The 13845-nt window shown below is 37.2% G+C and overlaps 1 protein-coding gene across 1 annotated transcript in view; it reads left to right on the top strand.

Moving 5' to 3' along the window:
* The window catches only part of EPS15 (epidermal growth factor receptor pathway substrate 15), a 94216-nt gene that overhangs the window by 51674 nt on the left and 28697 nt on the right, over positions 1–13845 (top strand). The window contains exons 12-13 of the mRNA XM_075002549.1: positions 1692–1777; positions 5867–5939. Coding sequence (XP_074858650.1) covers positions 1692–1777; positions 5867–5939 — 159 coding nt within the window. The remainder of the gene's footprint in view (positions 1–1691; positions 1778–5866; positions 5940–13845) is intronic.

Below are 13845 nucleotides of genomic sequence, written 5' to 3'. Positions count from 1 at the left end.
GGCTAAACCTGGACAGCAACATCATCACTGTACCCTGCCTGACTCTAATACTTTGTATTCTAGTCTATAATCTCCAAATTTATAAACATTACAAAAGTGTGTGCAGTAGAGCATAACAGTGACATTGAAGTATTTTGAATTTGTCTTTCACTTGCTTCTACACCAAATCTGTACAATTGAATACTAAAAAGGGTTGCTTTCCTAGGTGCTAGGTCATGTAGCTCCATTTGGGAACTGAAAGTCAAGCTGGGTCACACCTCAGTTACTGGTTTAAGCCAGGTTATAATTTAGCTTGTAGAAAGTGTACAACAGCCCTTCTAGTACCCTATAGGTTCAGGTTTTGTTGATTGTTTGGTTTGTTTTTTTTTTTCCCCCAGGCATGACAAATAATGAACATTGACTTTTGTTAATAGTATGATGATAAATAGGTGCACACGTTGTAAATTATGTATGTTTTATGACATTAATACTTTAAATAAAAACAATAAACATAAAATTTAAAATGAGAATCTCTGTAGCTGGTGATGCCTGAGAAGATGAGGATGGAGAGAATGGTACCACCAGACCAGAGTTTGGGCAGTTATGGAAAAAAACCAAAACTCTAAAACCCCTTTTCTTGTAAATTTAGCATGTTTCATGTAGAGTCACAGGAACACAAGAAACTGCACAATGCCAATGTTAAGGCCCTTTTCCAAATAAAACTGAAATTAAATACAAGGCCTTATTTTCTCAATTAAAAAAAATCACACACAAAAGAGAATGCATTCTAATTCCCATATACCATTCACAATTTCATGCCGGGTTTTTTGTACAAATGTATGGTTCCAGTTAACCAGTTCACTTTAAATTTCACATGTAAATTTTTAAGTTTCCTAAGTTGTTAAACTTCATAATCCCACAAACAATATCTTCTGTAAATTTAAAAAGTGAGCAGGAAATATTGTTTTAAATTAATAGCAAAATTACTAATAGAAAGCCAGCTCAGTGTTAATGATCAAATAACTTTTTAAAAGTTTATGTGACAATTTTTGCATGTTGAGGCTTAAGATCAGGATGAGTTTCTCTGGAAGAGTTTATGCAATGACAAACATATGCAGGTGAAAGTTAACTTTTGAATTACAGCAGATGATATAGTCCGGCAGTCAAATTTTGTGAATAATGTATTGTTTTTGTAGGGTTTTTCTACTGACTTGTAATTCAGAAACAGAAAATCAGGTTTTTGTTACTTAATTATCATGACAGAGCCTTTGGTTAAATTGAGTCCTTTTGATATCATCACCATCTCCTCTTCTCGTCCAAAGAGGAGTGGGCACAGCTTTTTATAGAGTTTGGTATTGTTTCTGCAAAATTTTACTGGAAGTTATCTAAGAAGAGAAGCGTTTTCTCCATGTCTCTTGAATTGCCACTATAATGGTAATATTAAGCATCTTGGGCATGGAATAAAATAGTTCTACTAGATGTATAAGTGTTACATTTGTAAACCCTCTAAATCTCTATTTCAGCTAAAACTTTGTTATGGCGGGTAAAAAGTTCTGAGGGCTTTTACCTGAGCTTCACTGTAGTGGTAGTGGAGGGGGCAGTTCTAGAAGAATAAGCTTAGAATTTACTTCACGTTTTATTTGTAAGCTATAGCTCAATACTAAGCTAAATTTATATTTTATAAATTAAGGAATCTCTTTTCTATTTTACAGAGCACTCTAGGATTGACTCCAGTGGCAGATTTTTCTGCAATTAAAGAGCTTGATACTTTAAACAATGAGATAGTTGATCTGCAGAGGTAGGTAAAGGAGAATTACAACTATCTTATCTCAGTTATTTAAAGATTTGTTTAATATATTTTAAACAGAATTTGGTATCTTTAAACCCTAACTGTAATTTATTAAAATATTGGTGTGTGCTGTTTCATCTATTAGATTGACTATGGTCATTCTGTGCTGAAGTGCTGATGTCATATTGACATGGTTTTCTTTTGGGTCTAAAAGGAGTTAGATGCATTTGTGCAACACACAGTTTTAACTTCCGCTATTGTGTGCAATGAGGAAACGTAAATGTTCTTTTCCTCTCTGTTGGGTAGTAGAGGCTTGGGTACAGGAATATTGTGCTGTTTGATAATTGTCTTCAGTGGTATGTATGCACCTTTTATAAAGGGGATCATCTGCAGCTTGTACCCTTAATCTAAAGACAAATCCTGAATTTGTGGTCTTTTCTAAATTGACAGATTTTGTTATAAATACCAGAGAAGAAAAGCAGACCAAACTCTTTGCCGAATCGCCTGTGTAGAACATTTGTAATGATAAAGGATTTCTGTTAAGACTTTCAGAAAAGATTGTACAAGTGGGTAGGCAGAATCACTGAACAGTCTTTGTTGGAGAGCTTGTGTAATAAAATGTATGTGCTTATTTTGTTGTTAGTACCCAGACTAATTTAGTGGAGAGGAGAAATTGGGGAAAGAGAGTGTAGTTGTGGCATTTTTTAAATAAACAGCTTAATGGGACCACCACCAGTGAGAGATTGGAGACAACCTATTACTGTTAATTAAAGCGTTGCTTAACTTCGGGATATTGTAGGTAGATGCTTATCTAAAATATTTGGAAGAAGCACTGAAATTGTGACCGGCCGAGCCATCACTATGTCTTAACATAGGCCTGGGATGCTGCCCCAAAAGCCTCCCCATACACGTGTGGGAGGAACAGAGCAGGATCTCCAGGGGGTGGAGCCATTCTCCAGCAAGAGCAGAGACTTTCCGCGCTTGCCATCAAAAGTGGGGGCCCTGTTTTGATTGCTCCCTCCAGTCTCTGGCAGGATTACCACACAGAATCTCTCAGCCCCTGCAAGTCACAAGATGAGATGTCTGGATTTTTTTTTTTTTTTGTAGTTTGACTTGATGGTTTGCCCCAACTTCTTCCTGTCCCACTTCCTGGCTTTCTTTTCCTCTGTCATATATGCACCACACAATCCTTCCTTCCTGGAGACATTTCATTTGTATTTTGTATCCCTTTCCCAAATGCTGCTGTTTGTCTATTTAAATTGTTAGCTCCTTTGGGTCAGGGACTCTCTTATGTGTGTTGTGCTTTAGCTGGTAGAAGTCTCTAGACCAGTGGTTTTCAGAACTGAGTGGTTCAGAAGCCAAATTAGTGATTAGCATTATCCAAAAGTGCCACAGTAGTGTGAATTCATTGTTTCATTTACTGTAGTACTATATAGTTACATTTAAACAGCAAGAGATGGGAAATATATGTATATAAAAATATTATAATATAAACAATATAATATTTATATATAATTCTGTCAGCTAAGTGACCAAGTATTATTATTTTGTCAACTGCGTTTGGTTAATAACATAGTAAAAGCATCCTGATTTTTCTAATAATTTAGACTGGTTAATAATGAAATCACACAGGCTGCAGCTACCTGAGCCAGTCCTTTCAAAAGGTTTTTCAAAAGAAGGGGACTCTTATGAAAGATCCCGTGGAGCATCCCCCCTCACGAAAAGCATTCTTTCGAAAGTAAATCAAGAGAATGTGTGGTGCTCCTTTCGAAATCGCTCTTCCTTTCCTGTTTCAGAAAGAGTACCCCCTTTTGAAAGCTTCTTTTGAAAGAAGACGTATAGATGCTCTTCAGGCCCTCTTTTTCGAAAGAACAGTCCTCCTGGGGCCTGGTGTTTTTTTGTTTTTTTTTTGTTTTTTTTTTAATCCCTGGCCTGTTCTTTCCAAAGAGTGGGGGCTATGTGGATGCTCTCTTTCGAAAGAACAGATTGCTCTTTTGATTCACTTTTTTGTGTGTGGATGCACACTTTCAAAAGAAGCTCTTTCAGAAAAGATCTTCCGGAAGGGCTTCTTTCGAAAGATCTCTGTAGTGTAGACATAGCCAGAGTGTTTTAATATTGTGCTGCAGAATTTCCTGTGCCTGGAGTGACGTATAATTTTCCTGCCACCTGCTTGATAAAGATCCTCCTTCATTTGACATCTGACTTTTTTTTTTTTTTTTTTGTCTTGGCCACTGTAAGCCACTCATGGTCTGCTATTGCAACCTAAAGCCATGTATGCGCTTAGTTCCTTGGACTGAGTGTTAAGAACAGTGCAAAAAGGACACACATGAAAACATGCATATTTCATGTAATTTCTCAATAATTTTCAGATACCTTTATCTACTGCCAATATTTACTGTGCTTGATATTACTCAGTGGGTGTGGGGGTAGTTTTTAACCTAACTTATTTCGTAGTACTCCTGAACTTGCTACATTGGCACTGAGAGCTTTAATCTCTGGAAGAAAGCTGAGTTGGTAGAATTTTTGGACTTGTTTCAACTGTGTATCCTTATTGATTCCTCTCCCCCCTCTAATAATTTTGTGGAATATAAATGAGTCCGTGGAATTGCATTTGCTATAACAAAACAAATACTGGTTCACTGAATTAAGTGAGAAATATATAATAAAAATTATGAACATGGTAATGGATGGTCTAAAATCTCAACAACCTCATTCTTCATCTCATGAATGGGTAGTGAGAAGCTGCGATCTCAGAGGCTTACACAAAACAGAATAATCCAGAATGGCTTTATTAATATTGTTTCCCCCTTTTAGTCTGCTATTCATACACAAAAATAGCAAACTTTGCATAAATTAAATGGTGGTGTTATAGAGAATAATATGAAAATATAGTATGTGGTTACTTTTAAAAATGTTCATTTGAAAAACTTTTAACTTTCTGATGATCAGTGTTGCTCCAGTATGTAACCTAATGGAAAACCAAAGTACTGCTCAATCAGTTCAAAGAACAGTTGTGCAGTCTTAGGGCAAGAATACTCAATCATTCGCCTTTCTTGATCAAACAACTTCCCAACGTGTAGCTTACCAGGACAGGAAAATGTTGTTGAAGCACCGTGATCTGAAGTAACAGCTGGCGGCTGTTCATTGGTATTAAAGATGGATGGTAAATCTAAAATTTCCCCCCTAAGCTTCTGTTTTTTTCTGCTCTTGAGTGTGTTTGTGTATGTGCTCTAGAATTAACAACTATAAAAAAAAAAAAAATCCATGGAGAGTAAAATAAATTGCTTTATCAAGGAAGTAACTTGTATTCAACTTGAACAAAAACTTACTTGTTAAACGTGGGATGTCATTGTTCAGCCACGAAGGGAGAGTTGCATTTCTTGCTCAGACATAACCACTTGCTTACATGTTTAAAAAGAAAATTTTTAAGTTTTTTTTCCTATTATTGTCAATGATCTCTAGGAATTTATCAATGATCACTATCTAGCTATCAATAAGCACTGTTTACATCAACCCTACTTCTGTAGAAATCTATTCAAGATTTAAGTATCACAGCATATTACTATATATGAGGTCTCTGAGTTCATCTGGTTAAAGTCAAATTAGCATTTTTGCTTTGCTTCTAAACTGAGCAGTAAATGGCATGAAAAACCTTTGGAGTGCAGCTAAATAGGTTAGCTAATGACTCGGTGCTGTGAACTGTTTGCTGCTTTTATCATCTGTGTTTCTAAGGGTTAAATGTGTGAAGCTGATGCAATCCCTCCCACTTTTCCCAGCAGTCTTCATTAGATAGTTGTTCCATGGCAACTGTGAGATCACTGGAGACAGTATTTCATTGATTTTTTTCACCCCTCGCCTTCCCTTCCTGAGCTGTTCTTTTCACCTAGCCACACTCTGCAAAGTCTTTTTTTTATGCAGGGCATATGTATAATAATTTGCTTTGTAAATAATTTAAGGAACAGGCACACCCTAAATTTTGTTCTTTATTTAATGTTTCACTATGTATTTAAAAAGAGAGGCAGGGTTAGGGGGATGGATAACTGTGCCTGCTGTAACTGAGGTTGTTAAATATTCTTGCATATTTTGTTGGTCATCTAGGGAAAAGAATAACGTGGAACAGGAACTCCAGGAGAAAGAGGACGCTATTAAACTGAGGACAAGTGAAGTCCAGGTAAAAGAGCTATTGAATTTCTCATTATTCACTTCTGATTTTGGTGCATGGATTTTGGTGCATGTGTTCATTCATTCATACCGCAAGCAATATGATTGAGTCTTTAAACCAAACCATGTTCCATTTATTTGATGCTGGCTAAGGAATATATTACCTTTTTTAAAAAGTGTGTGTTTGAGAGGGAATATATGTATTTTGCAAACCAGTGAAACTATTTCAATGTCCTGCAGATTAAGATGAATAAACTGGTCAAATTAAATAGATTTGTATCATAAAATTCACCACTTGCATGACAGTCACACTAAATCCCTACTTGGGAGGCTTATTTGTTGCTCTTATAGAGAAATTTAAAAATCTAAATATCCTTTTTCAGCAGCTTTACTTTTAAAAGGACTATGACAATATTTCCATAAGATCAGCAAATTCAAATTTTTTTTGCTGTTTTCTCTGGCTAAAGACCTAATCTAGGTGATTATATGCCAAGGTTTATGGTGTTTATGTTCAGCCAACCCCCTCCCACCCAGCCCCAGATTAAATGCTGAAAAGCTGTTTTTCAATTAAGAGTTACATTACCAAAGCAGCTTGAGTTGCTACTTTTAAAAATCAAAATTTTACTGAAACATGAGTTCTGATTATCTAAATACTTTTTGAATGAACAATAGACAGTAAAAATCAGTTTGCATTTGATAGAAAATAAATTATATCAATTTTCTTGCATTTTCTGAACTGAAGTACAATGCAGCAATGTCTTCCTCATAACTGTATTATGAATTTTTGCTTACTTATTTTATGTTACATTCTTCATAACTGGATGACAGTTAATTGCATGACCTTTCAGGAGATAATCAGATCCTGACACATGAGTAACAATGACAGCCAAATGAATATGCAACAAGATGTCACATGAAAGTTTGCTGTATCAAATATATTAATTAAATGTGGCCATTCATGTGAATGGAATCTAATTTTAATAATCTAGTAAAACCAGTCATGAATATTCATGTATAATGCACATCAGGGATAATTTTGTATGGTTTATTCTGGAATCTCATGGTTCATATGTGTTTTGTTTACTCAAAATTGAGTTCCTGGTGGTGGTTGGGAAAAAAGGCAAGTAGTACTAAATTCAAACTTTCTGATCTATTAATTCCTATTAAGAAAACAGGATATCCCATTACTCAAATGTATTCTGTGTATCTAGTGTTTGAGGTCAAGAGGTAAAACGAGATCAACTTAATAAAAGCATTGTTTAAAGCAATCATACAAGAAGCAGCTGTGAAGATCAAGTAGGCTTTCATGGTGGCTTATTCCTTATTCTTCCTCTGATCGGAAGGAGACACAAATGATATGATATGTTGAGATTCAGAGATGAATTTCAGTAATGTTGAGCTGGTGTCTGGGTTTTGGTAAAGTTTCTCTGCCAATGTTTGTAAAGTTACAAGCAGTGCTTTTTTTTTTTTTTTTTTTTTTTTTTTTGTGCTGGTACTTGCTGGTACCGAGTACCAGTATGTCAGCAGCCCTAGCTAGGGCATTAGCTCTGAGAAGGAAGAGGGAGCTGGCTGAGTACCAGCACCTCTTTTTTTACAAAAAAAGGTACTGGTTATAAGAAAGGTAACAAATTCACTGCCACTAAATAGTCTTGCTTGTTTTTGTGGTTTTGATTGTTGTGTTGCTGTCTGCTAAGATATTTGACTGTGTACCAGAGCTTTTTACTTTCTGATCTGTTTTCTGCCTGACTCACTTAGTAATATCACTCTCCAGTGCTTGCTCCATCAAAATTATTTTTGTGATGACAAACTGTTCTCTCTCAAACATCCCCCATTTGTAAGCTGTAGAGAGAACTTCCTATAGAAGAACTCAAAATTTAGTGTTTCTAAAACAATGCTAAAGAACAGTAATGGGCATGGAATTTTAGATAAAATGTCAGTATGAACACTAAGTTTTGCTAAAGTGCAGCAATTTTAAAAAAATATGAAGAGCTATACTGAAATCCTGGGAGGGTCCATTAGATCATCTAGTCTGACCCCTTGTTTAATACAGGACATACATTTTTTTAACCCACTTCCTCCTTCATTGAGCCTGGAAACATGTTTGATTTAAAGCATATTTTCCAGAAAGGATTCCATACTTGATTTGAAAACTTTAGGAGAGGGAGGATCTGCCACTTCTCTTGTGGTTAATCACCCACACTGTTGAAATAAAATACATAAATTCAGTGTGCCATATTTCTAACTTGAATTTGTATATCTTTATCTTCCAGCCGTTGCTTCTGGTTATTCCTTTCTTCTTCTGATCGGCAGTGAATTTGACAAATTAATCATCTGTAGAGTATGGCATTGTCAGAAGTATTAATGCAGACCGACAAAATAGCTATCTCTGTCACCCAGCCAAACAAACCAGTATCTGGGATGTTTGTCAGGATAGTTCAATAGGATAAAATTGCATATCCTGAACACAGCTCATTAAAAGCTATCTTTTTCTACTTCCATTTGCTTATCATCCCTTAATTTCCTTCCATCTGTCTTATTTTAACTACTCTTCTGCTTCATTCTTCTTTCCATTTATTTCCTTTTCTTTAAAAATCAGCACCCTTTCCTCTAATTTTTTCATATTAATAGTTTTGATCTTTATGGTTGTCTCTTTCCCTTCTCTTTACTGCATTTTATTTTCTATCCCCCATTTTCTCTGCAGTTCTCTATAGTTTGTTTTGTATATGACAATAATTTGTGCTCTGAAAAATGAGCTAATTGTCACAATGTATTGTAAGGAGGTAAGTAGTATGGTTTCTACAAATACAATGTGTCTAGTCCGTCACCCTCTGGACCTGACTGGTGCTGAACTAGAGAATTTGTTGAATGATGGGAAATCAGTATTCTCCAGCAGCATTACCAACACTTCCAGGGCTTACTGGGCTCTTAGAAGACGTTTAGGGGTGAAATAAAGCTAAATAACAGCTCAGAACACTGAGAGCCAGGACTAGCAGCTGCACACACTGTGACTGTGAGGAAACTTGGCCGCACCCATGATAAACAGACATCTGGCTGACTAAAACTATGGCAGACCACGCATGTTGCCAGACCAGAGTGTGATGGGTTAGAGAGATTCAACCTTTATTTTACAGGAGAGAAGATATGGTAGCACTCTTAAGGCTCTAATATGAATCTAAGTGCCATTGCGTCTGGCAAAGCAGGTCTTTGCCAATGAAAGCATATGCTCCAAAATATCTGTTAGTATGTAAGGTGCCAAAGGACGACTTGTTGTTATTGCACCAGATAAAGTGCAGACACATAGTAAGAGACAGTCCATGCCATAAAGCTTGTAAACTAATGTCCTGATCTGGTATACACTTAGGCCATGTCTACACTATCCCAGTGTTTACTAATGAAGCACTGAAATACATATTCAGCACCTCATTAGAATGCCGGCGGCCATGGCACTTCAAAACTGCCGTGGCTCATCCAGATGGGGGGTCCTTTTCTGCTGAAAGGAATAAGGGGATTTCGAAGTTGCCGGGGTCCTTTTGAAAAGGACCCCTGTCTAGACAAGCTGCATGGTGGCGAGATGCGGCAATTTCAAAGTGCCATGGCTGCCAGCATTCTGATGAGGCGCTGAATATGTATTTCAGCACTTCATTAGTAAACTTTGAAAGGGCCATTTGCATGGTCATTTCAAAGTTTCAGGTTAGTGTAGACGTAGCCTTATATGCTTTATTGTATGCACGCAAGGCTATGCAGTTGATTTGAGTAAGGTGTATGTAAAGCTTGTATGATTGGGGCTTGAATTAAGACAAGCAAACAGTTGGGTTTAGCTGGCAAGGGGAAAGGACACACAAGAGAAGCAATTGCGGTATTAAAAGGCTTTTGTGATTTGTGAGATGAGGGAATCTGTTTCAGAGATGGGAGACCATAAGAGTTTCTTGATCCAAGTTCCAAATGTAATTGGCTAAACCAGAAGCTCTCAAACTGTGAGGTGGGACTTCAGAATGGATCGCAACCTCATTTTAATGGGATTACCAGGCCTGCGTTAGAGTCGCTGGGTCTCAGGGCTGAAGCCTGAGAGCTTGAATCTGCAGTGTGGTAAGTCTTGGCTCCTTCCACCCTGCCCATGGTGGCAGACTCTGGTCCCCTCCCACTTAGGATAATTTTTCTTGTCAGAAAAAGGTCAAAGTGCAGTTAAATTTGAGGACTGCTGTGCTACACTATGCTTCTCTTCATCATAATTATCACTTTGTCCCTGGCCACATTCCACATTGCCTACTCAAGAGGAGGCAATATAGCTGGCTGAGAAGCAACTTGCATTTGACCCAAATACTATCATCGGCATTCTGGGCATCTACCCATCCTCCTCAGTTTCTTCTCAAAATTTAGAGATCCTTGCCTTGTGGTCTTCACATCCCAGGTGTGGGCTTACGTGAGTCAGATTTCTAGGTTCACCGATGAGTTTGTTTTTAAGGTTTTCAGCAACAAAAATGGCTAGCCTTTTATATGGAAGGAAAAAAGGTCTATGACATTGGGTTTCCAGAAGAGGGATGCCCTTTACACAGGGATACACCCAAAGGCCAGTCCTGAGTGAACCAGGTTTTTTTTATCATTTGAAGGAAGGCTAATTCCTGTGGAATAATGCATAGAAAGCTGTGGAATGTTTGTAGAAGATTTCATTTCAGTGCCCCTGCCTTTAGTAGTTCTCTGCATAAATAGAACTTCAGTTGCAAGAAATTTCAGACTATTGCCTTTTTGAGCACTGTACTTTGGTAAAGATTTTTTTTTAAATGTAAAGAGAGAATAACTTCTGATGACTTTCTGTCTTGGCTTCTCCTTTCAATGCTGGAGGAGAAGTATATGGTGGTAGTTCTGGTTTTTGTCACTTGTATTATAAGTGTGTATAGTGCAAATATTGTTTAAATATGATCAGCATTCAGGACAAGGATCCTGTGCCAGATATTGATGAGAAAGGGAGAAGATGCATTTTTAAGAAGGGAAGTTCCATGGATGAGGCCAGGGAAGCATTTGCATAGCATGGGGACAGTGTAATTGAAAGCATAAAGCCTATCCTGAGAAAAGAGAGCAAGAGAAAAGATTGGAATAAGCAGAATGAATGATGGGCACATTTGAGCAAATGAGCACAGTGTTGTAGGGCAGGGTAAAGAGTTTGAATTTGAAGCAGGACTGGAAGTCGTGGAAATTTGGGACAGGAGGAGGAGAGTTAGGTAGGGAAGAAATAAACAACAGTAAATAGCTCCAGTAATCGGTGTGAGATGTAAACCATAATGTAAGCTGGAATTTGTAGTAATGAAAAAGAATTCTTATCTGTTACTCAAATGTTACTGCTAAGTTCTATTTTTATTTTGCTCTTCCATTCTTTTGTCTACCTCTCCATGTCCTTTTCCTACTTTTATGCCTTCCCTGGCTGGCTGCTCTGCTTTTGGATTTCTTCGGGTCCCTTAATGCATTTACGCACATGAAGGGTGGTTCCCTGCTAAATCCTCTTGCTGAAGCCATGTGTGTTGATGGGTTTGGAGTTTTGGAAAGTGCTGATTTATTTTTTGCACTGAGGAGACAAGTTTCTGTAACTAGTGTGCCTGCTGTCAGTCTAGTGGTTCTAATCAATAATGTCAAAAAGATTTTTCCTACTTGATCTTGAAATCACAAGACAGTAGATATCAGTTGCTAAGAGAACTTACCACTGCTCCATCTGCTGCAACAAGCTGCGCATCTGTTCCCTTAACTCAGTCTCCAACCTAGGAGTTACAAAAATAAAAGGTGTTTCAAATAGTGTCAAAATACAAAATTACATCTTTGTATGAAAATTGCATTGCGTTGTCTGTGCGTCATACAAGTGACTCTGAACTTGTAAGTCGGAGAAGATTTTTACGTTTGTCCCTGCAACACAGATGAAGATATGAAAAAGTTAATTTTATTTGTTGGTGACTAACTTAGAACTGTTGCTATTAAGATGATTAAAAAGCATGTAATGATATGTGAATTGGTGTTGCTTTTGAAGGGCTTGGGAATTTTGGTCTAGTTTTAAAGAAACATGTTTTCTTTACTGTCATTGGAATTTAAATGTGAGCATTAACATTTCATTTAGTAACATGTATTACATGTCCTTGATCAGTAATGTATCAGAGCATCTACTGTGAGTTTACATTCTTTGCAACTATGTACTAATTTTCGTTGAATCTAAGCAAAGCTTTGTTTCGGAAGAGGGAGAGAGTGTGTGTAACTAATTAAAGCATTGCTTTGTAGGGTGTCCATAGCATAACTGAAGTTTCTGTTAGAAAAGGACTATTATAGTAAAGTTTAACCTTTTGACTCAGTTCAACACTGGGAACCCAATTGTGCTAAATGGTTTAAGAAACTAGCTGTCAGGTTTTACAACTGAGAATCCACCAGTTTTTAGCACTTCGGTGAGTCTCATAGTGGGTAGGATCCCAGGGTATGAGACAGGAATTCAGGGAGGAACAGCTTCTAACCTGATGCTCCTGTTAGCCTGAGTCCAGGAAGCAGACTAAAGCTTGCAGCACCATTTACTCTGGAGACGAGGAATAATCAGCTCTCTGTGTGATTCTTGCTCATAAGAATAAGTCTTGTGGACATTAGGAATGGCTATGAATCTAATTCTCCTAATTTTTTTTTTATATATACACACATACAATTTTCATGGCTGAGTTTTTGGAGTCAGCTACTAAAAGGAACCTAACCTTTTGGTCAGAGGCGTTCAGATAATTAGTAAGAGGGAGGTGTTGGCAAATTGTTGTCAGTCAGGTGTCAGTAATTCAAACCAAAGATTCATTCATCCAGTTTGCTGCTAAAAATAAGTTCACAATGTATAATAAATTAGGCAGACAAGTGCATAGAGGTAGAGTTCAGACTGTTAATTGAGCAAATGAAGGTATAATCTCAATTATACTGATATTTTCTTAATGATGGAGTATTGTTTAATCATCTTCCTGCCACCTAACTGTGATCCCATCCTCCCCATATTTATATCACTCTCCTCCTTGCCCCTCTGCATCAAACACCTTTGCTCTTTATGGTATATCACCATTTTGCCTCTCCTCTCAGATCTGTCATTTTATGGAGCCAACAACCTTTATTTTGCTTTTCTAAAAATGTGGTCTGCTTTTTGAAGCACCTTTGCACATTTTGCCATGCCACCTCTTCACAAGCAAGAAAACCTTTGTCATCAAAATTTAGAGCGACCACCAGGTCCTCTTTCAACTCCCGCTTGTAGACTGTTCTGCTCTCTAGCCTACAGTACACTGTCATCTCATGAGAGTTCACTGGGCAGTAAATTGAAGTTAGAGTAACACAAAAAGTGCTCATTTTAATAAATAAATTTTAATTATGAATTCTGAAGTAGGGCTGCCTTTTTTCAATAGCATGTGTGTGCAGTGCATAGCACAATAAGGTCCTGATCCTTGATTGCGGTCCCTAGGTATTGCAATAGATATAATTACTGATCAGAATTTAAGGAAGGATTTGAATTGTGGTCATTTATCACAGTAATGGATAGCCTTCTAAAGACACTAAAATGGAATCTTCTAATCCTGGTTCAAGGTTTGATTCTGCCACTCATGTAATGCTGGACAGGTCACTCACCCTTTCTGCCCAGATTTCCTTAGCTGGAAAATTAGATGGCACTCTCCTGCAACTCATGGGTAGTGAGTGCAATGTTTTTGTTTTGCAAGGTGCTCAGATGTTACAGTGATGGACACCAGAGACATGACTGTTAGATAAATAACATAATATGTTTTAGAAAAATCCCTAAATATAACATACCAGAAGGCGAGTAGCTTCAAGATAGAAGTAAAATTTGTGAATAATTTCTTAGAGAAATGACTGATTTAACTTTAGAAAGTACTGATGAGTTTCTGGTAAATGGGACACTCCTTCAAAAGTATCAT

Source organism: Carettochelys insculpta, chromosome 9 (assembly GCF_033958435.1).
Source record: "Carettochelys insculpta isolate YL-2023 chromosome 9, ASM3395843v1, whole genome shotgun sequence".
Classification (NCBI taxonomy): domain Eukaryota; kingdom Metazoa; phylum Chordata; order Testudines; family Carettochelyidae; genus Carettochelys; species Carettochelys insculpta.
The sequence above is the reverse complement of the archived record's forward strand: the minus strand, read 5'-3'. Positions and strand labels throughout refer to the sequence as shown.